This window comes from Pelobates fuscus, chromosome 11 (assembly GCF_036172605.1).
Source record: "Pelobates fuscus isolate aPelFus1 chromosome 11, aPelFus1.pri, whole genome shotgun sequence".
Lineage (NCBI taxonomy): Eukaryota > Metazoa > Chordata > Amphibia > Anura > Pelobatidae > Pelobates > Pelobates fuscus.
This window is the reverse complement of record NC_086327.1, coordinates 140,733,108-140,757,796: the sequence shown is the minus strand read 5'-3', so window position 1 is coordinate 140,757,796 and position 24,689 is coordinate 140,733,108. Positions and strand designations below refer to the sequence as shown.

At 43.9% G+C, this 24,689-nt stretch overlaps 1 protein-coding gene across 1 annotated transcript in view; it reads left to right on the top strand.

Moving 5' to 3' along the window:
* Positions 1–24,689, top strand: part of DISP3 (dispatched RND transporter family member 3) — a 127,877-nt gene that overhangs the window by 64,869 nt on the left and 38,319 nt on the right. Inside the window, exons 6-8 of the mRNA XM_063436627.1 lie at positions 21,577–21,737; positions 22,067–22,206; positions 24,440–24,585. Of these exons, the coding sequence (XP_063292697.1) occupies positions 21,577–21,737; positions 22,067–22,206; positions 24,440–24,585 (447 nt within the window). The remainder of the gene's footprint in view (positions 1–21,576; positions 21,738–22,066; positions 22,207–24,439; positions 24,586–24,689) is intronic.

The following is a 24,689-nucleotide window of genomic DNA, read 5'->3' as shown; positions in this document are numbered from 1 at the left end:
GTGCTACACTACCAAACCGAAAATCAGGACTGTTTTAATGGATCCAGGATGGTTGGTATATATGACATAGTTACACACTGTTCCTGGAAGTTCACCACTTTGTGAAATACTAGAGAGATTATATTCTCTGCATTCTTATTATCGTATAATATTACGGTATCGTACTTGCTAATTAGGGTCTGATTCACTAAACGGTGCGTTGTGAGCTGACCGTTTAGCTACAGAGATGCTAACTAGAAAGCCAGCAATGGATAATTGTCAGTTCTCCCAGTTCAATGTTGAGTGAATAAACCATTAAGTACTTAACATTGCCTTTGCTAAATTACTAATTAATGAGAAGCCTGAGAATTAAAACGTAGGTTAACCACCCCAACTGTGTTCCGTGGAGCCTCGTTTTCAGGCTAATGACTAGGCTCCGGGGTATAATAAAAATACCTATTTTTGTAAATATTCCCGCAGGCTCTTTATAATGACACAACAACTGGAGAGATTTTCTGACTCATCGAATTCATGGGCTAGTTAGTGAGTTTCAGCTGAGCAGACTGGACGGAGCTAAGTTTGGATATGCTGTTACTTCACCCAGTTACTGGGATCCTGATATCGCTGGGACTACTCGGTCTGTTATTATTATCATCGCTGACTAAATTAAAATGACAGAGTTATTCACCAAGCAGAGAATTCAAAGTGAATTTCAACTTTAAGGTCAAACTAGCCAAACTGGAAACATACCATAAATCAGCTGTGCTCTGTTTGACTACTCTGGCCTCAAAATCGAAAATCACTTTGAATACATTTTAAATTCTCACGGTAGTAAATAATCCAAAAATCGAAAAATGTCTTCTAAATCTGTTACTGCAGTTTTTTAACATTCTGAGTAAGGAATTATTTCTTATAAAGCTCCTCAAACTCAGGGGGTGTGCAACCTAAATAATACGTGTAAATATCAGAGTTCATTGAATTTATTCAGCTAAAATAGTCAAATCAGAAAAATAGCTGCATGGAGAATTTTTCCAGCTCAGCTACTTTGGCCTATGTTTAGCATTTATCAAATATCCCTAAATCCCATTTTAGTGCATAAACCCCCTGGATTACATTTCAGAAGATTTGGGTATCTCATTCTAACTTTCCTCTATTTTGACCTTGATTTTGTAAATCGGATGCCGTTTCACTACTGAGGAAAGAAAGCCCCGATGCTGTCATATAAAAGGTCGCTCTGACTTCTAAATTCGACAAACATGCTTTAATCTCAATAGATCATAAAATGTATCTGTTTGCTGAGTTAACAAATTTTTTCGTAAATCATCATTTTTTCTCAGACTTGTTTTTTCTAATCAATCTTTTATTTTAGAGACAAAAACATTTTCATTGCTTTACCTTACATCAGTCTCATAATTTTAGTTTTACGTTTAATATCCAATTGTAATATATTAAAGTATATTGAAAAGGTAACAGAAACTGAGACATAGCTATAAGAAACGGGGAGGCGGTTGGGGGAAATACCACCCAGATGAGCTATGGTAATTATGGTGTTGTGGAGGAAAAGTCTTGCCAGGGGTCCCAAACTTTATAAAATGGTAATGTGTTGTCAATGGTGGCCATCAGTTGATCCGTCTAACTTGAATCAATGGAGGGGCTAAAGTTCCCAATCCCGATGCCATAATAGCTCTTGTGGCAGCTAAGGTGATTTTAGGATACTTCCACCATGCAGGGAAGTGAAGCCCAGAGGTTTGTTACCAGTTCGTCAGACTCCTCCATGCAGCACCCACCTTCACGGCAACCTTTCTCCACCTATTGTGGTCCTCAGGTCTGGTGTGGAAGGGTGCCTGCTTCATCCACTGCAAGCCAGTCTCTTAGTAAATGAGACAATGGTGGTGTAGGGCCCAGGGAGGGAGGCACGTCCACTGAAGGCGAGATGCCAAGGGATTGGAGAAATTTGATAGGGTACCTGTGTGGTTGGGAGTGCCAATGAATGCCAAGATCTTGAAAGGGTAGCTCCAAGCAAATGGGACATTGTTAGTGTGATGTAATTCCAGTAAAATACAAGTTTAGCAGGCTAAGATTGCCACAAGGCATATGTATGTATATGTGTTTGTAGTATCAGTTAGTTAATAACACGTAGCTAAGATACTGTCATCACTGTACTGACCAGGTGCAGGAATGTAAGAACTGGAATTACGCGTCCCTCTCCTTTGTATCAGATGAGCCACGTGGTTAGACCGGATGGATGAGTTTAGACTCTATTCATTAAATAGGTTAAGGGTATGTGTGGGTGTAGTTAATTGTGGGAGGAGCTACAGTGCTATATAAGGAATGTACTCTATGTATTCAGTACTCAGACTTTGCTGTATTTTGGTGACGCTAGTCCCTCTGAGTCCCGATCGGTGATCCAATAAAGAATCTCTTCCTTCCTGAAGAAACCTGTGTCCATCTCTCTGTGCTTGGCTTCCGTCAGTTTCTCCGGTATCATTTGGTGCATTGGCCGGGAAGCTCATCGTTCAACGGTAGCTGAGAGGCAGAGGCGTGAGACGGTCTATCTTTGCCCACGTTCTCTACGGCTGCACCCCTGAACTTCTGCGTGGACCTCCCTTCGTCTCGGCGCCACTGGTCTGTTGTCCAGGAGATCATCGGCCTCTACGTGAGAAGTGCTGGGGTGTCCCCGTCGATGAGTGTGAACTCAGGTTCAGGAACGAGGAGGTAAGATAACTGCTGTTTTAGACGGCAGGACCCGCTAGGGGTATACCGATTGTGCGGTAGGCCCAAAGGGGTTTTTGAATCTGTATCTGCCCCCTCTGTCGGAGGGAAGGAGCGAAGGCGCACCGCTCGATCGAACGCTCTTTAGTCAGACCGTTTGATTTGGTTAGTCAGGCGGGGTCCTGGTGTAAGATAGCCCTAGCCGGACACCGGTGTCTTGTCTAGACTAGCGTTCTAGGGTGTATATTACGTTCGCTAGGTCGGAGGGACCGGGAGACTAAGCGGCGCCTGTGTAAATTCGGTTCGCTAGTTCTCATCCTATCTGGGCTAAGTGGGAAGGCGTGTAAATTTGGAACCCACTAGACTTTTGATAGTACGACTAAGAGGCGCCTGTGTAAATTCGGTTCTCTAGCTCGTTGTATAGTGCGACTAAGAGGCGTCTGTGTAAATTCGGTTCTCTAGCTCGCTATATATGTGGTGATTGGGCAGTGTGGCTAACCAAAACGGGTGTATATAGTTTTAGGTAGTCCATTCAAGGTACTGGCCAATAGTTTAGTTGGGAATTGTAAATGTGTTAACGATTGTTTTAGTAAAGTGTATATCTTGTTAGATAGCGCGAGCTCAGCCGTCTAGCGAGAGTGTTAATAGTGTGTTGCTGTATTATAGTGCACGGTACCATAACCCTGTATATTTACTGACATTATATAATAAGTACTAATCATTGTCGTCCATTGCATGTTTAACACCATAACCACTAATAATTGTATTGTGACCTTAACTTGTGCTTTGACCTATGCTAACCGTACTGTAACCGCTATTTGTAAAAGACGATGTTACTGGGGTGTGTTATAGACGGGTAATTCGTATATAGAGAATTATAGCGTGGGTGACTGTGTAGTTACGCCAAAGGGCATAATATTGATTATATAGTGACTGGTGTAGCAGCTGTGTGTGTACGGGAATTCCCTGAGTGTTTATTGTTATTGTGTACGTTTCACTTGGTAACCGTACCACGTGGTGCTGTTGCCAGAGGAAACGGGTGTGACTGTTGAATAGTACGCGTGTATAGTAATCGTTGTCGACGACGTTCCACTGTTAAATATGGGTGCGTCGCAGTCAACGATTCCGGATCCCTTAGGATGTATGGTTAAGAATTTTAAAAAGGGATTCAAAGTTTGTGATTTTGGGGTTAAGATGTCCCCTGTACGTTTGGTCACTTTGTGCACTAGGGAGTGGCCTACTTTGGTTGCGGCATGGCCGCCACGTGGCAGTTTGGATCCAACTCTGGTACAGCGCTTACACGTGGCTGTATCAGGTAGGCCTGAACTTTACGGCCAGTTTCCTTATATTGATTGTTGGAGACAGGCCGTAAATGACTCGCCAAAATGGCTCCGGACATGCCACGAGGAACAGTGTCGCCTCATGGTAGCTAGGACTTGTTCGTCCACTAGGGCTGGTGTTAGGCCCATTTTGGACACGCCCCCTGAGTCCGAGATCCCTTTGCCGCCCCCTTACTTTCCGGTAAGAGGAAGTGACGCAAATACAGGAAGTCCTGTAACCCTTCCCTCATTACCCTCATCCACTTCCGCTTCCTCCTCCAGTACAGGATCCACCCCCCCTCGTACTAAATCTCCCCTTCCGGAACCAGAACCCACCCCCATTAGAAACGAATATCCTGATTTGGCGCCACTTCAGACTTCCGGTCAAGCTTCATCTAGCTCGGCCCGAAGTGTTCTATTCACTACCTTTTCCCAAAACCAACCTCCCACATCCCCATACCCTATATCTCCCCGACCGGAACCCATGACTGACGCTTCCCTACGTAGCCCCATCCAAACCCGACAGTTGACTGGTGCCCAACAATTAAAGCACTATCAGATGCCTCTTCGCTTAAATCCCGGGTCAGCTTATATCGATGCCGCAGGTCAAATGGCACACGCTGACCCTGTCTTCGTATATGTCCCTTTCACCACTACCGACCTTTTAAACTGGAAGACCCATAATTCCTCGTATACTGAGAAACCACAAGCCATGACTGATCTGTTCACCTCAATAGTACAGACACATAATCCGACATGGGCTGATTGCCAGCAGTTATTAATGACTTTATTTAACAATGAGGAAAGGACAAGAATAAATCAAGCAGCCATTAAAGCATTAGAGGATAGAGCCCGTGCTTTGAACCAAGCCAATCCAGCAGCATGGGCCGCGACACACTATCCCAACACCGATCCCGATTGGAACGTAAATGGTGCTGATATGGTTCAACTCAGAGCCTATAGAGACGCTATAATTGCTGGCATGAAAGCCGGAGGAAAGAAAGCCATTAACATGTCGAAGACAGTTGAGGTGATCCAGAAAAGCGATGAAGCGCCCAGTGTCTTTTATGACCGATTATTGGAGGCGTACCGCTTGTACACCCCCTTTAATCCGGAAGACGCAGACAATTCCCGAATGGTTAACTCCGCCTTTGTCAGCCAAGCTTACGGAGATATTAAGCGCAAGCTACAAAAGTTAGAAGGGTTTGCAGGTATGTCAATCTCCCAACTAATGGAGGTAGCTAATAAGGTCTATATGAATAGGGAAACAGAAAGCAAGAAAGAGGAGGAGCGCAAGATGCGTAAAAAGGCTGATATGCTAGCGGTAGCGATCGCAGGCGTAGATAAACGGGGCCCAGATAGAGGCAATAATAGATGGAGTAGGGAGCCTTTGAGTAGGGATCAGTGTGCGTATTGCAAGGAAGAAGGGCATTGGAGGAACGAATGTCCGCAAAGAGAGCAGTACGAGAGAGACCAACCCAGGGCAGGCTACGGAAACTTTAGAGGCAGAGCGAGAGGTAGAGGAGGCCCCGGAGGGAGTAATGGTTATAGAGGGAGTAATGGGAACAGAGGAAGTGTTAGGGAAGACAGATATATTCCAGCAGCGCAAAGGTCCCGCGATAGAGAAGGTAGGGACTTCGTAGGATTGGCTGACACGGTCATGGAGGACTATTGATACCGACCGGGCTCCATCCCCCTTGGTCGAGCGGAGCCTATGGTCGATGTATCAATAGGGGGGAAAAGGAGTGCGTTCATGATCGACACTGGTGCTGAACATTCAGTGGTGACTAATCTAGTTGCTCCTCCATCTGGAAGGACTATTACTGTGATAGGAGCAACTGGAAGAAGTGCTGAAAGACCGGTTCTTAAAAGTCGACTCTGTACATTGGGAGGCCACGTAGTAAAACACCAATTCCTTTATATGCCTGAATGTCCAGTCCAATTGCTGGGACGTGATATGCTATCCAAATTACAAGCGCAGATTACGTTCCTACCAGATGGAACAACATCTTTAAAGTTTAATGGACCTTCAGGTATTATGACTTTATCCGTACCAAAGGAAGAAGAGTGGCGACTTTATACAGTGTTGACTAGTCAAAACCCTAGGAGTGATGAGACATTGTTTAACATACCAGGAGTTTGGGCAGAGAACAACCCACCAGGACTGGCCCGCAATATTCCACCAATAAAAATTGAACTGAAACATGGGGTTTATCCAGTGAGCCTAAGACAATATCACATTCCGCAGAAGGCTAAGAAGAACATCCAATCCTATCTGGATAAGTTCATACGGTATGGTATCCTAAAATTCTGTACTTCCCCCTGGAACACCCCATTGCTGCCTGTTCAAAAGCCCGGCACAGATGAGTATCGACCTGTGCAGGACTTAAGAGCAGTCAATGATGCGGTTGTTAGTATACATCCAGTTGTACCCAATCCATATAACCTGCTTGCTTTAATTCCGGGCGGGGCTACTTACTTCACAGTTTTAGACCTCAAAGATGCCTTCTTTTGCCTCCGAATTGCCGCAGAAAGTCAATGTATTTTCGCTTTCCAATGGGAGAACGCTGTAACGGGCTCAAAACGCCAAATGACTTGGACAAGACTGCCCCAAGGGTTTAAAAATTCACCTACCCTATTTGGTTCAGCCCTAAGTCAAGATCTATTGGATTTCGAGTCCATCCCAGGAGAGTGTGTATTGTTACAATATGTAGATGACTTGTTGATAGCAGCAGTTACAAAAGAAATCTGTCAGCAAGCAACGCACGATCTACTACACATTCTCTGGAAGGCAGGATACAAGGTGTCTAGAAAGAAGGCTCAGTTGTGTTTGCCAACTGTCAAGTATCTAGGATTCCATATCTCTGAAGGTCAAAGAATTATGGGGCCAGAGAGAAAAGAAGCTGTCTGCCAAATACCAATACCCAAGAATAGAAGACAAGTGCGAGAATTCTTGGGGGCAGCAGGCTTCTGTAGGATATGGATTCCCAGTTATGCGATACTAGCAAAACCTCTGTACGCAGCTATCAAAGGTACAGAGCACGACCCCTTCTTATGGACCCAAGAACAGCAAACGGCATTTGAAGATGTGAAGAAGGCTTTGATGAGTGCCCCAGCATTAGGTCTACCTGATCACACACGACCATTCTACTTATATGTACACGAGCAAAGAAGAATGGCTGTGGGAGTATTGACACAGTACTTGGGATCATGGCAAAGACCTGTTGCCTACATGTCTAAGCAACTGGATGCAGTGGCCAGCGGACTTCCACCTTGTCTAAGAGCCGTAGCTGCAGCCGCCCTGCTAGTAGCTGAAGCCGATAAACTCACTCTGGGTCAAGAACTTTATGTACGAGTCCCACATGCAGTACAGACGTTGTTGGATTACAAAGGAAATCATTGGTTTAGTAACAGCCGTATGACCAAGTATCAAGCAATGTTGTGTGAAAACCCAAGAGTGCATTTAGAGACTGTAAACACCTTAAATCCAGCTACCCTTTTGCCACAACCTACTGAAAGTCAACATGATTGTTTGGAAGTAATGGATGAAGTATTCTCAAGTAGACCAGATCTTCGTGATTTTCCCATCCAGAACCCCGATGTTCAATATTACACTGACGGCAGTAGTTATGTGAAAGAAGGGATCCGCTATGCAGGATATGCAGTAACAACCATAGACAAGGTGATAGAAGCTCGGCCACTGGCGAAAGGAACATCAGCACAAAAGGCAGAATTGATAGCACTGACACGAGCGTTACAATTGGCTGAAGGTTTAAGAGTAAATATCTATACGGACTCTAAGTATGCGTTTTTAACCACTCATGCCCACGGAGCTTTGTATAAAGAAAGAGGACTACTGAATTCAGAAGGCAAAGAAATCAAGTACGCAGCTGAAATCCTACAACTATTGGAAGCAGTGTGGGAGCCGAAAGAAGTCGGTATCATACATTGTCGAGCGCATCTGAGAGGAGATGGTGATGTAACCAAGGGAAATCGGATGGCAGATAGTGCAGCTAAGCGTGCTGCTGAATCAGGAAGACAGGAGTATGTGGGGCATATAGCTGCTCTTATACCAACTCCACTGTCCCAATGGACTCCAGTTTATACAGCTCAAGAAGAGGAGTGGTTAAAGACTGAACCGGGAAAGTATCTGGAGAACAAGTGGTATCAGCTAGAAGATGGAAGAATAGTTATACCAGCATCGCTAGCGGTAGAAATTGTCCAAAATTATCACAACGGGACACATTCTGGGAGAGACAGTACTGAAGAATCTCTTAGAAAACATTTCTACATACCAAGATTGTCCAACTTGACTCAGGCCATTGTACGCAGATGTGTAACGTGTGCTAAGAATAATGCAAGACAAGGACCAGTAAAGCCACCAGGAGTCCAGTTTATGGGGGGACTCCCCATGTCCGATCTACAAATAGACTTTACAGTGATGCCTAAGTCGGGTGGACATCGTTACCTGCTGGTAATTGTGTGCACCTATTCAGGCTGGGTAGAAGCATGTCCTACTCGTACAGAGAAAGCAGGAGAAGTTGTGAGATTCCTGCTACGAGAAATAATACCCCGATATGGACTACCCTGTTCTATAGGATCGGACAATGGTCCAGCTTTTGTTCACCAGTGCCTACAACAACTGACTCATATGCTTGGTATAAAGTGGAGGCTTCATACTGCATATAGACCCCAGAGTTCTGGTAAGGTAGAGAGAATGAATAGAACTATAAAGAACCAGTTGGCTAAAATGTGTCAGGAAACCCAACTTAAGTGGAACGTTCTCTTACCCATAGCTTTATTGCGAATCCGCAGTACCCCTACCAGAAGGATGGGCCTCTCTCCTTTTGAAATCATGTATGGGCGACCACCTCCCGTACTTGGTAACTTAAGGGGGGACTTGAGTCAGTTGGGAGAAGGAATTACCCGGCAGCAGGTTGTAGAGTTGGGTAAGACTATGGAGGAGGTACAGAAATGGGTACAAGATAGATTACCTGTGAATATTTATCCCCCTGTTCATAGTTATCATCCAGGAGATCAAGTGTGGATTAAAGAGTGGAATAATGTACCGTTAGGGCCCAAGTGGAGAGGTCCTTATGTTGTTCTTTTGTCTACCCCTACAGCAATAAAAGTAGCAGAAGTGACTCCGTGGATACATCACTCCAGGGTTAAACCAGCAGCAGTCGATTCTTGGCAAGTTACAGCAGATCCAGAGAATCCCTGCAAGATCCGGTTAAAACGCACTACTCAGTCGGAGTAACGAGGAATTATTGTGGATTACAAATTTTATTGTTACAGGTGTGAGTGAGAAGGCCATAATAAAGCCTGTCCGCTTACCATCACATAGTGTATAAGCCAGGAAAGTCTCGAAGGGACACCTGTGAAGATGAGCAGAACTCCATTCCCTGCAGCCCCTCACATCCTGGAAGCTGAGGCGCCATCGCACGGACGAAGACTGAGGATGACGGCGAAAGATGTGCTTTTGATAGTGTTTATTTATATGTGTTTTTATATTCAGGAAGGTAGAGGTACCGACACTCCTAGCTGTGAGGTATGCATTAAGACTACGAGAACAGGTAACCATATTTCCCAAACCCTAATTTGGCATTCACAATACGAATGTAAAGGAGATGTATCGAGATGTAGATACTTAAATATAGATTATAGTGTGTGCCATTTAGGAGTAGGAGAACCTAAGTGCTTCAGTCCGGAGTATCAGCCTCGTACAATTTGGTTGACTCTCAGGAATGGAGATCCTCAGGGGACCCTAATTAATAAAACGGTGTTAGAATCCGTACATTCTTCGGGTGTTCTGCTATTTGATGCGTGTAAAGCGATATCGAGTGGTAGAAAGCCGTGGAATGTATGTGGGGATCTTAGATGGGAGAGGACGTATGGGTCTAACGATAAATATATTTGTCCCAGTAGCAAAAATAAATATGTAAGTCCTAGATGCCCAAATAAAGACTATAACTTTTGCCCATATTGGTCTTGTGTGGGGTGGGCAACTTGGGGACAGACAGTAGACAAAGACATGATAGTGACTAAGTTGCCGACTAGCCCTTATTGTAAGTCTATGGAATGCAACCCAGTCCATATACTCATTAATAACCCCGACAAGTTCCTAGATAAGTATGGTAATTTATTTGGGTTTCAAATATACGGGACGGGTTTAGATCCTGGGACATTATTGTTTATAGGAATAGAGACTGATACGGTATCCTCCCAGACTCATCAAGTATACCATTCCTTTTACGAAGAGATGAGTATAGATAATAAGATCCCCCATAATGCTAAAAACCTGTTCATTGATCTAGCTGAAAGTATTGCCGGTAGTCTTAATGTTACCAACTGCTATGTGTGTGGAGGTACTAACATGGGAGACCAATGGCCTTAGGAAGCAAAGGAGGTAATGTCCGGTTCTGAGGCAGTTCAACAATTAATATCTTCACAAGCCGATTATCAGATGAGTGTTAGAGGTAAATCTGAGTGGAGATTAAAGACCTCCATCATAGGTTATGTTTGCATAGCAAGGAAAGGAATGATGTATAATACTTCTGTAGGAGAATTAACTTGTCTAGGGCAAAAAGCTTATGATGATGATACAAAGAATACAACTTGGTGGTCGGCTTCAAATGTCTCAGAACCATCAAACCCGTTTGCTAGATACGCCAATTTAAAGGATGTGTGGTTTGATCTATCCATCACATCTACCTGGAGAGCCCCAGCAAATTTGTACTGGATCTGTGGTAAGAAAGCCTATTCGGAGTTGCCACAGGACTGGGAAGGGGCATGTGTGTTAGGTATGCTCAAACCATCCTTCTTCTTGTTACCGATTGAAACAGGTGAGACTTTAGGTGTTAAAGTGTATGATGTGAATCATAGGAAGAAAAGGGGACCCATAGAGATAGGTACCTGGGAAGATAACGAATGGCCTCCCCAGCGTATCATAGATTATTATGGGCCAGCCACGTGGGCTGAGGATGGTACCTTTGGTTATAGAACCCCTATTTATATGCTCAACCGTATTATAAGATTACAGGCGGTGGTTGAGATTATCACAAATGAGACATCACAAGCGCTCAATCTTCTAGCGAAGCATAACACCAGGATGAGGACAGCAGTCTACCAAAATAGATTAGCCTTGGATTACCTTTTGGCAGTAGAGGGAGGTGTATGTGGGAAGTTTAACCTGAGCAATTGCTGTCTTCAAATAGATGACGAAGGGCAAGCAATAGCTGAGCTTACTAGCCATATGGTTAAACTAGCGCATGTGCCTACTCAGGTATGGAAAGGGTACAATCCAAGTAGTTGGTTTGGTAGCTGGTATGAGTGGTTTGGAGGGCTTAAGGCAGTGGTAGGTGGAGTCCTACTGATTTTACTGTTGTGTCTACTCCTGCCGTGTCTTATACCCTTAGTAGTTAGGTCTGTGCAAAGCCTGATAGGAAGTATAGCAGAGAGGAAGGCTGCTGCACAGATAATGGCCATATATAAGTATAAGGCTTTAGATCAGGGAGAAACTATGCAGGAAGATGAGTGTTGAAAAGATTCACATCATAAGAAAAGTCTGGTCTGGTTCATGGTAACCTGAGGTATATGCAAACCAAGGTTAAGTGATGCCTCAAGTAATTGTGAAATATCAGAGGCATCAAAGGGGGGAATGTGATGTAATTCCAGTAAAATACAAGTTTAGCAGGCTAAGATTGCCACAAGGCATATGTATGTATATGTGTTTGTAGTATCAGTTAGTTAATAACACGTAGCTAAGATACTGTCATCACTGTACTGACCAGGTGCAGGAATGTAAGAACTGGAATTACGCGTCCCTCTCCTTTGTATCAGATGAGCCACGTGGTTAGACCGGATGGATGAGTTTAGACTCTATTCATTAAATAGGTTAAGGGTATGTGTGGGTGTAGTTAATTGTGGGAGGAGCTACAGTGCTATATAAGGAATGTACTCTATGTATTCAGTACTCAGACTTTGCTGTATTTTGGTGACGCTAGTCCCTCTGAGTCCCGATCGGTGATCCAATAAAGAATCTCTTCCTTCCTGAAGAAACCTGTGTCCATCTCTCTGTGCTTGGCTTCCGTCAGTTTCTCCGGTATCATTAGCTCTAAGCAGTTCTATCAGAGGTTTCCACTGCCTTCTCTTCTGGAGTGTGCTCGGAGCCAGGTGTTGAAACACCTGGAGCAGTGTGTGTCTGGGTATGATACCTCATTCTCTCTGCACCTTTTAATAATAGCTTCAGAGGTAAAGCTGTAATGAAATCAGACTATGATGTTCCTGTGGTGTCCCCGTCTGCTTTTTTGGCTCCTAGTGCTCTCTTTGCCCTGTCCCTGGTCCATCCTGGGTCTTCAATGTCATGCAACTGTGGCCTTACGATACCTGGGATAAGTTGCAAGAGAGAGCTCTCTCGTGTTGACTCAGGCAGCTTGATATCTGCTTGTTTTTGTGATAGGACCTGTTAGAGAGGTCCTCCAGCAAACTCTCCATTGTGTGGTGGCAGCTGTGCAGTTTGTTTGTGTAGTCCACCATGGTGTTATGTGCTCCTACTACTCTCTCCACTCTAGATTCCAGCTCTGCTGTGTAGGCCCCTAGGGCCTGGATTATGCTCTTTACCTCTTCTGCACTCAGTTATATTGCAAAGGCCACAAAGGTACTGCTTGCCTACATCTGTTGCAAGATCATGACAGTATCCTCTGAACCGGCCAGGGATGCATCGGAGGCTGCGTTCTTCTGGTCTTCAGTCGGGCTGCATGGGCTTCCTCCACCACCATCATGGGACGCCTCCAGGCCCTTGTGGTGTGAATACTTGTGCCACCAACGGTTTCCTTTTCTGGTGCCTCTTTTGGGAGCAATACCTGTTTTTATGGATGCCAGGAGAGTGTGCATGATGTCCAAGCAAGGACCCATCTTCTTGGACATTCTAGAGATACATTATAACTACTGCTAGTGCAATTATTTATGTATAATTATATTAATATTAGAGAAATATTGGTGCTTGATATACAATAAAAACACTATTACTAAGAATAGTTTGGGCTCCCATCCAGATCACAGCTATTTTGTATATTTTTTGTAATTTCATAACAATTGCAGCAGAAATTCCAAAGATCTAAAATAGTTACAAGAGAAATGTCCAATCAGAAAGAAGTCAGAAGGTGCATGCTGGGAAGAATTATGCTAATAATTACCATTAATAAAGGTGAAAATCAGTTATTCAAATATCTTTAAAAATGAACTGTATATTGAAAAATACACTAACATAGAATATAGTTCGGTCTTCCTTAAAGGATCACTATAGTGTCAGGAAAACAAACTCGTTTTCCTGCAACTATATAGCCCTTAGGTCCTCCCTCAGGCCCCCCTCCCTTAAAACCCCTTCAGTTACTTACTTTAATCCATCGCCAGTCTCTCGCCGGGCTCCCTCGGCGCTGGTGACCTCTCCTCCCCCACCGATGTCAGCTCCCGAGTGGAGTGGAATGCACATGCATTTCTCAATGCTTACCAAAAATCAACAATGAAAACCTGCGTTTTCTTGAGTGTAGCGCTAAATGTGATAGAATAATACAATAGTGAATAGTGCTCTTAATTGCACTTACCCTCTTTTATACACTTGTATACATGAAAAAAAGGGAAAAAATAGACAAATAATTGTGCAGTATGTTTAAGCTGGATTAGAAAATTTTTTGTGAATTCTGAAGATAGAGTCAAGTTCACTCACATTTGTTAGAGCCTTTTATAGATATAGGGCTCTAAACTTCCTGGCATCTGTGTCTTTTAGGGTAGACCACACGACCCCCCTCTCACGATATACGTATACGTGTTTTCCTCCAAATTTAGATAGAAAAAGAGACACAGGTAATCTGATCTGAGCGTAGTATTCCCAAATACTATAAATATCAATGAAAGAATAAGATATAGTATTGCTCACCTTTTTTAGAGCCTTTGTTAACCGGCTCTAAGTGTATTAGCCTAGTGTCAATTTGTGGGGTGACACTACCCCTTTCTGGAATCACTTCGACAGGATACAGCAAAGAAGGTTGAGTATAAAAATATATTTATTATAAAATGAATATTCTAAAATTATGTATACAGTTTTACTAGAAAATAATAAAATCTGAAATATCATATGTAAAATACAAATATTTGTTGCCAAAACGCGTTTCGCCGTCACACGGCTTCCTCAGTCGGCTTCTCTGCAGAAGCCGACTGAGGAAGCCGTGTGACGGCGAAACGCGTTTTGGCAACAAATATTTGTATTTTACATATGATATTTCAGATTTTATTATTTTCTAGTAAAACTGTATACATAATTTTAGAATATTCATTTTATAATAAATATATTTTTATACTCAACCTTCTTTGCTGTATCCTGTCGAAGTGATTCCAGAAAGGGGTAGTGTCACCCCACAAATTGACACTAGGCTAATACACTTAGAGCCGGTTAACAAAGGCTCTAAAAAAGGTGAGCAATACTATATCTTATTCTTTCATTGATATTTATAGTATTTGGGAATACTACGCTCAGATCAGATTACCTGTGTCTCTTTTTCTATCTAAATTTGGAGGAAAACACGTATACGTATATCGTGAGAGGGGGGTCGTGTGGTCTACCCTAAAAGACACAGATGCCAGGAAGTTTAGAGCCCTATATCTATAAAAGGCTCTAACAAATGTGAGTGAACTTGACTCTATCTTCAGAATTCACAAAAAATTTTCTAATCCAGCTTAAACATACTGCACAATTATTTGTCTATTTTTTCCCTTTTTTTCATGTATACAAGTGTATAAAAGAGGGTAAGTGCAATTAAGAGCACTATTCACTATTGTATTATTCTATCACATTTAGCGCTACACTCAAGAAAACGCAGGTTTTCATTGTTGATTTTTGGTGATCTTTTATATGTGGTGGGTTTTATAGGAGTACCCACGGAGTGTTTTAGCGGCTATTTTCTTTAAATTGTACACGAATACAAAAAAGCGCCACCTATTCCACACTTTTGTGTATTTTGAACTTATTTCTCAATGCTTTCCTATGGACGTTCTGCACGCTGAATGCGATTTTCGCATCCAGCGTTGCAGAAGCGCCTCTAGGGGCTCTCAGGAAGACAGCCACTAGAGGCTGGATTAACCCTCAGTGTAAACATAGCAGTTTTCCCAGAACACTTCATTGAGCTGGTCTGGGTGACTATAGTGTCCCTTTAATAATTCATTTAATAGTTATTTTGCACCAGTTCTATCTTAGTGTTTGAAAGTGACCAATCCATCTATTAATGTGGTTTAAATGCCAAATGAAAGAGCACAAGTGGGCAGATTTATAGCAAAATAGGCATCTGTTCTGATAAATTTAAGACCCGTTAAAACCTGCTGGATTTACTCCTTTCTTTCAACCTCAATATATGTAACAATTCTATTACTGTATATAACAAGCGCTCCAGGGCAAAATACTGCAATTTCTAGCCTACCTTTAATGCATCAGATTCCTATAGCACCAAGGGAAATAAAATGTGGCTCCATTTAATGCACCTGCAAGCAGTATAACACAAAACATCGCATTATTTGCTTCTCCGTGTTGCTGCCGTTAGATTTCCTCTAACCTTTGTGTATTCATGATGAAATCCAATAAAAGGGAAACCTATAACTTTATTTAGTGATTTTATTCGAATCCTGTGAGAGTGCATGCTATTTTATCTTTATAATACATTGTACTTTTACGATTCACCTGTTTTTATTTATTCTATTCCCTTTTATTTCACAGTGAATAACATTCACACGTCTGTCTTCCACTTAGAAATAGCCTTCTTCCCGTATTACAGTCTCCTAGTTAGTGAAAGTCTTTGTCAAACGCTTATAACAACAAAAGAAACAAACAAACAAATAAAAACAAATTCCCAGATTTTACTAGTAACATGACGTAAAGTCATGATTTTATTAAAGACACGGAGGCGAGTATTATGCATAACTCTTTCTTTATTTCCTCAGCAGCAAAGATAGAGGAATATAAATATTGTCAAAATGAAAGAAAAAACTGTACAGGCATAACAGGCAGCCAATCACATAACAGAGGAAGTAGCTATATAAGTCCTGTGTCTCCCACAATCCCCCTCTTTCTTGCGAAAACCGAAGACCAGGAAAGATAAACTATGTCCCACTTGATCCAAACAGGAAACGGGAAACAATGCGAAAACTTCAAGCTAAAAAAGATAGAAAAATATGGTAATTTCCAAACTCAAAACTGTAGACTTACCAAACATAACCGTGAGGAGCCATACATAAAAAAACTGGATTCTGAAATAGAAAATATATAAAAATTAGAAACCAGCATAAAACGTTCAAGATCATCCAAAACATGATAAAAATACATGATATAAATACAGACCTAATTGAAAAAACATACCTGAATAGCACCGAAGCATCTCCTTTCCCAAATCCACACCGGGAGGGTGGGCGGGAATAATACTCGCCTCCGTGTCTTTAATAAAATCATGACTTTACGTCATGTTACTAGTAAAATCTGGGAATTTTATTAAAGACACGGAGGCTCATATTATGCAAGTTCAAAGCTGTGCTATCACCTGAGATGCGATGTGTTCAATTGGTCTGAAATAGAAATTGCGGAAGGTCGATTCACGGAACCAATCCGCTGTTCGCATAATGTCCTCCAAACGACATCCAACTGCATACGCTTTCGAAGCCATAGCTCCCCGAACTGAATGAGGCGTGAAGACAGAGGTGTCTATACCTGCCATAGACAGGAGCCATCGTACCCAACGTGCCAGCGTTGGCGTTGAAACAGGTTGGTGAGGTGCATGAAAAGAAATGAACAAGGGATGCGAATCTGATGAACGCAGAGACTGCGTAGCTTCCAGATAGGCCCTCAGGCAATCCACCGGACAAAGTGCAGGATTCCCTGAGAATCTCGGATACACAAATGACTTAGAAGTCTATTTCGTCCTCCTGGATATGTTGAAACAACTAACACCCTCTGGGGTGAAAACAATGGCGTCCCAGTCAAGGGCCCTGACGTCGGAGACCCTCTTACATGAGATCAAACAGAGTAACATAACCAACTTGGAAGACAATTGTTTGAGGGTCAATTCCTGGCTAGGGTACCATGCAGAGAGAAAGTGCAACATCACATTGACGTCCCAGAAGGCAGAAAAACGAGACCTAGGAGGACGGGCGAGGCGGATACCTTTGAGGAGGCGACATACAAAAGGGTGTCTGCCGCCGGGGGAACTATCCAAACCACTATGACCCGCTGAGATAGCGGAGCGGCAAAGGTTGATAGTGCGGTATGCCTAGCCCGAGTCAAACAGGAACGTGAGGAACTCCAAGATCAGATGGAGAGGGGCAGATATGGGATCCACTGCTCGTACCATGCACCAATGAGACCATGAGTTCCATGAGCTACGGTAAGCCGATCTTGTGCCTGGAGCCCATGCGTTATCGAGGAGCAGGAGAGTTGATCGCGGAACGTTTGAGACAATCCAAGGTCCCCTGAAAGGAGCCACGCTACTAGAGGCAATTGGTGGTGTAACACCAGCCCGCGCGAGTTCCCGTCTGGATCCAGAAGAAGATCCTGGAAGCTCGGGATCAGACGAGGGTAATCTATCGACAACTCCATCAGGCGTGGAAACCACGGTCGGGATCTCCAAAGGGTGTGATCAACGCCAGGTAACAGCCGTGACGGACCAATTTCGATATCGTGCGGGCAATCATGTTGATTGGTGGAAAGGCATACAGACGGCCTGATGGCCATTCTTGGAGAAAGGCGTCCGTCGCCACCGCAGCCGGATCCGGTCTCCAACTGTAAAACTTCGGGAGTTGCGTGTTCAGACGAGAAGCGAACAGATCCATCGTGAACTGTCCCCATAGACTGTCTAGGCTTTGGAAAACCGAAACGTGCAAGTGCCAATCTCCCGAGTCACTTAAACGTCTGGAATTCTAATCCGCTCCCGAATTGTCCAGACCCGAAATGTGTTCAGCCGTCACAGAGACGTTGTAGTAGAGGTAAAAATTGCCAAAAATCTTTTGCTAACAGAGTCAGCATCCTTGACTTGGTACCTTCCAGGTGATTAATATATCGGGCAGCTGACACGTTGTCCATCTTGAGTAGAACACAGCAGTTCGCCCGACCCGGGGTAAGGCTGTGAATCGCAAAAGTCCCTGTCAAGAGCTCCAGGCAGTTGATGTGCAACGGTTTCTCGATTTCGGACCATCCGCCTCTTGTGGAAACATCGCCACAACGAGCACCCCAGCCGTGTAAGCTGGCATCGGACACTATCACCACGTCCGGAACGGAACCGAAAATGGCTCTTCCATTCCAGGCCTCCATGTGTGCCAACCACCAGACCAGTTCGTCCCTGGATTCTTCGTCCAGTCGTATCCTGGATTCGTAAGAACGGCCCGAACGGAGGTGCGAACCTTTGAGGCGTTGGAGGGCTCTGTAATGTAGCGGGCCCGGGAATATTGCCTGGATGGAGGCAGCGAGCAGGCCTGTTAGCCTGGGCTGGCTGTCTGATGGACAACTCCGGCACCCGGAGCGCCCGCCGAAGTTCCTTCTGGATGGTCTTCATCTTGGATTCCGGTAAGTACAGGAATCGCTAGATGGGATCCACTCGGAAAACCCAAGAATTCCAAGGACTGAGTGGGGATCAGGGCCGACTTTTCCCAGATGATCAAGAAAACCAAGTTCTGTAATAGCCTAGTTGTCCAGTCCAAATGTAGTAGTAGCTGGTCTCTGGACTGTGACCTGATTAGAATGTCGTCCAGGTAAATAATCAGGCGTACTCCACTCGTACGAAGGAACGTTACCACCGGTTTCATGACCTTGGTGAAGCACCAAGGAGCTGAGGACAGACCGAAAGGCAGGCAGGTAAAACGCCAGCGCCTCCCGTGCCAGGTGAAGTGGAGGTAATCCCTGTGGTCCTTTGCGATGGGAACTGTAAAGTACGCGTCCTTCAGATCTAATTTGGCCAACCAATCCAACTGCCGGAGGAGATCTCTGAGGCAATGTATGCCTTCCATCTGAAAATGTTGGTAACGTAGGAATGCATTGAGAGGACGGAGATTTAATACAGGGCGGACTCCACCCCCTTTCTTTGGCACCAGAAAGAGATTGCTCGTAAAGCCCGGAATGGCGAGAGGCAACTCTTCTATAGCGCCTTTGGACAACATCTCCTCGACTTCTGTCGAAATCATTCCGTCCCGATCCGGCGGGAGGGACAGTTCTCTGGGGATGGAAATCTGAACAGGCAGAGAAAACAACTCCAGGCGGTAACCCCGTACGCATTGCAGTACCCAAGCAACTGAGGTTATAGCCGCCCACCCCCGGTAAAATGATTCTAGCCTTCCCGCCACCCGGACATGAGTGAGATGGGAAGAAGGGGTAGTCACCATAAGGACGCCTGCCCGAAGTGGCACCACGGGGGTAACTGGAGCCCCAAGATCTCCCTCTGGCAGGGAAACATGCGCTTCATGTTTGCCTGCTCCTTGTCTATGGCCGTAAAGGTCTTAACGTATGAGCCCAGGTCCTTCACAAAGGAAGTGCCGAACAACGTCCCCCTCATCAGTCGACCTGGTTCCGCCACCGTCATGGCAGCCAATTTGGGATCGATCTTAAGAAGGATCGCCTTACGCCTCTCAGAGGACATAGCAGTATTGGCATTGCCCAATAGGCAGATAGCCCTCTGGACTCAACCTATGGCAACGTCAACGTCCAGCACTGAATTGCCCGCTCTAGCGGTGTCCAGGAGCTCATATAATTTGGACAGGGGGCCCAGGGTATCCAAGATCTTGTCCTGGCACCCCTTAAGGGAGTAGTCCAAGCCCTTCTTGGGCTTCCAACCTGACTTGTTCAGGAATTGAACAGGGGATCAATGCAGGCCGAGCCCGGTAGAGAGGGCCTGGGGCATTCTGCCCGTAACTTATTGCGACCGTCCTTGGAAAGGGGGTACGCATACGTCGTGCCACGTAATGAGCGATATGGTCCGGGGAAAACCCACTCTGCGGACCTAGGGTGACGGAGATCGTCAGGATCAAATAGAGGGTTGCCCTGAGGGTCAAACAGCGCCTTGGCGTCCCCAGTGGGGCCAAGCACGTGACTATGGGCAGCGGTGGAGGTCCCAGAAGGGGTCACACCCGTAAGGGGCAAAAACCTCACCCGACTCGCCCTCATCATAACGTCGGACTCATTCTCCACACTCCAGTCGGTATCCGACCCATCATCCAGGGCTTTAGCCCAATTCCATAATCTAGCCTTTTTAGCCCGGCCAGGGGCTCTATTGCGCGTGGGAGGCGCGCTGTCACTGACCGCCTCTAGCGTGTCATTCATGGCAGGTAGAACCTGCATCGAGGAGTGGGAGTCGACATGTTTAGACTTCGCCTTAGCCTTACGGGCCCCAGGCACAGTCGGGGTAGGTGAGGAGGTCCCCACGCCCAGGAGGGCGGGGGCCGCCAGGAAGGCAAAAAGTAAGGAGTGCAGGGAATGGGAAAAAAGGAGGAGGACACAGCACCCATGGCTGAAGCAAAAGCCTCTGCAAGGAAGAAGCCATAGTGGCATCCAGCAGGGTTTGAAATTCCTGGGAAGCATTAGCCCCTACAGGATTGTCTGAGTTAAAATCAGTGGTGAGGCCCTCAGGCCCTTCCTCCCTGTCCTGCATAGTGGCAACTTAAAGCATAAGTAAAATCCCAGCAGTATAAGCTAACAACAAAGTGACAGAACAAGGGTTGATTAACCCACAGAAAAATAGTATAGGGAAAACAGAAGAAAACCTTTGCACTGGTGTACCCCAGGGACCCAGAGGCAGAGCAGAGCGCACGGCAGCAGAGGGATCGACCGACACGGAGAAGGACCGTCCCCAAGATGGCCGCCGCACGTGCAGAGAGCGCTCGCGGACTGAAACCCGGCGTGGAAGGGGCTTTCACCTACCCGCGCGGGCAGCCCGCGAGCGAGCTGTGAGATACTGACAGCCGCGGCAAGCAGGGCGGGCGCGGGGGGGGGGGGGGGGGGGGAAGCAGAAGGTTGTGAGCAATCAGGGAGAAATACACCAGCGCAAGGGGTAGTTGAGAGAAAACAGTAAATAACTGCTGCACAGAAGCAGGCAGTAGCAATAATAACACAAGATAAATCATAAAATATCAGTAAATTAGCAATAAAAGAGCAAACAATACACAATGAATAAGGAGCACAAAGCAAGGTACTTAGCTGTCTGAGGAAGCAGCAAAGAAAGAGGGGGATTGTGGGAGACACAGGACTTATATAGCTACTTCCTCTGTTATGTGATTGGCTGCCTGTTATGCCTGTACAGTTTTTTCTTTCATTTTGACAATATTTATATTCCTCTATCTTTGCTGCTGAGGAAATAAAGAAAGAGTTATGCATAATATGAGCCTCCGTGTCTTTAATAAAATCACAGTTCTGGGGAAAAGTTCTAAAATTGCAGCAATGAGCAGAAACATTCTATCGTTTCCATGGTGATTGCTTCATATTTCAAATATTACCCCGGGATGGCTCTTTATGCATCACACCCGTTTTATCTGTTGTGTCTTACTGTAGGTGTCGATGATGTTTTTGTGTTTATAAATACATATCGGCAGGCTGCTCACTTGAAAGACCCTCGACTCCGTATGATCCACACTGTACAAACTGCCGGAAAAGCCACGTTTTTTACCTCATTAACCACGGCTTCAGCATATGCAGCCAACATCTTTTCCCAGGTCAGGAACTTGTTACTGTATTGGGCAGATTATTATAAAAACAGACAGCTGGTGGGATTATTTTATACATGGGGAGACGCAGAAAAGTTTGACAAATGGAAAAGTGGGGCAAAGTTCTAAAAGTGGTGCTGAGGTCACGCGGCATTCTGCTGCTTATTTTGTGGGTTTCCATGATGACAGCGTCTTTGGAACTTTGCCCAAGTTGCCTGATTGAGGCTCTTTTATAAATCTTCTCAAACGTTTTGTAATAAAATCGACATTTATTTGGCTAAATAACGGAAACTGAATTGTGTACATTAAAGATATTTTTGTGGTTCGTCATTCCACAGATTCCAGCTGTTCACGACTTTGGTCTCTTCATGTCGCTAATCGTCTCATGTTGTTGGGTGGCCGTCCTCTTTATCATGCCTGCTGCGTTGGGGATATGGGGGGCTTACATTTGTCCACTGGAGAGCTCCTGCCATTCCAAGTGAGTACAGTCTTTTATTTATCTTCAGAAACATCGAACATGGAATGTCCAGCTAGCGTATGTTAAAGCAGCAATTTCTTCTCAATAAATTGCTGTAATGAGATAAAACCTTGTAAATCAATGTTATGTAAATGTACATTTTATTTTGTTTATATGTTTATCAAATATTGGTTTCTAAGGACTTTCAAAGATTTTAATGGTATCAATTCGATTTTCATTTTCAGGGAAGGTCTGAAATATTAGCTTAGAATTAGAAATTAAAAGAGCAAGAAATAAGTTAAATATGACATAATAGACAGATAAAAATGGTCAAATACCCTGCTTATGAATATTTGTAAGGGACCTCAAACTCGTCTTTAAAATGCCACCAGAATGTAAAAATAATATCTACATGTTGGTATACAGTAAGTAGAGTTGGCCCAAGCATCTGTACTACACAGGACATTCTGTATAAACAAAACAAACCCTCTGTGTGTCAACATTTGAGGGGTGCAGTTAGCATCCAAAGCACTAGTATGTACCAACTGTAAACATGTATCCCCACTATTTGTTTCCGACTTGCTTTGTGTCTGGGGTTTATTTAAAGATGAACGCGTGGTTGTTGTGTTTCAGGTAACACATATGGTTCCAGAAGGTGTTTTCTTACAGAGAGATTGCTGCATGGGTCTGACAGGGAATATAAATAGCTAAACTGACAGTAACAGTAGGTTTATAACACGCCTAAAAATAATTAAAGTCATTAACACTATTGATGCAGGCAAAAGCTTTAACAAAAATGTGTTTATTGTATCGTTATGCTGAACCAGTTCTTTTTTGCTTGTTTTTATTTAATACGGTTTATAAAAAGCATATAATTTTTTTATAGTAATATAAAAACTAATCATTCAAAAAACCAGTTCGACCTTTCACACATTCTCGTTGCTGCAGTTCCATTAAAATATTGGTAGTTGTTACTCCCTCCATCTTGGATCAGAATCATTGTAGTTATCGACCAGCAAACGGGGGAAGGGAGCCGAACAGCAACCATCATTAATGTTTATGGAATCTCTAATCGCTGTTCCATGTTGGTTCCATGATAGGTGGTAAAAATTCGTACTTATCGATATCTGACTAAAAAGAATCCACATCGCATCTTGATATAAAGATAAAAAGATACGTTTCTGAATGTAAATAATGAGTTTAAAGTGAATCATGCAATGTGTATTTAATTACAATTGAGAACTAATGGCGATCTGTCAAGTTAGGTGTTTGGAAACACAAAGGGCGATTTGCTCGATCGCAGGTGAAGTGATCATGCACTCAGCAAAACTTTTGTAGTGTCCTTGTGACGTTGCTATGGTAATGAATTGGAAACGGTAAAATACAAAATGGCAAACAGAAAATGGCAGATGATATCAGCTTTTAATGCATGAACAGGTGAAAACGTTGATATTATTATTACTGAAAGAGGTAGTAGCTATCTGGCATATACTCCCAGCAGGAAAGTTTAAAGGCACACTGCTGGCACAATAACAACTTCATTTGAATGAAGTTGTTATGGTGCGATGAGGTCTCTGGGTGCTTGTTAACCTCAAGGTGTTAAACCCTTAATGAAATGAACATCATTTTGTGAAAGGGGAGCTACTGATAGACTTTTTAGCGGTCCCAGTCCAAGGCTTCACGATTCAATCCTCGAAATGCAATGGAAGTAGCTGTGCAAAGGGATCTCCTCATTCTGATGAAGTTGTTATGGTACTCGGCGTGTTTCTTTAATTATTTTTACCTGCCATAACAATTAATCTATGATTTCACTTTCATGTTGTTTGCCTATTTTTGTATGCATGTCTGTGTTTTTATTCATTTTCATTTATATATTAAAAGTATGTGAACAGGTAAGTGTTTTGGTGGGAAAGAAATAAAAAAATGACCCTTTCTTGTGAGCTAGAAATGACATATGTTTGTGGACTACATATCCCATGATGCTCAGAATTCTGTGTAGCTGCCTACCAATTGTATATTGTTTCCTTGTCTCTGTGGCCCTTCTCAGTAAATGTGATTTTTGACATCTTGACTGTCTTGTTCTGAAAACTCTGCAGCTATTTTGCAGGTTCCTTCGGGGATTATACGCGCGGCGCGCCATGCCTTGCAATGCATTGGAAATAAGCTTCCATCACAGCTTGTTGTGGTTAATGCTTTCTTCCTGCAACAATGTAATTCGTTCTAAAGATTACATGACATTTCTCTCTGTGTTCAGTTGTAGCGAAAGGTGTCTGAAGAATAATAGTTTGGACATTTATGAGGACCTACTGTTAGCTCAGGATGCACCCCCCAGGTCCGTCCAGGGTGACATTCATTATTTGGATGATGATATCCCACTTCTGACCGTAGATGAAGACCCAGGTAGGTTTAGTTGGAGATATTTGAGGTACGAAATATTTTTTTCATGCAAATGATACTAGAATAATTAATGAAAGACACAGCGTATCCTTAACATATCCTAAGAT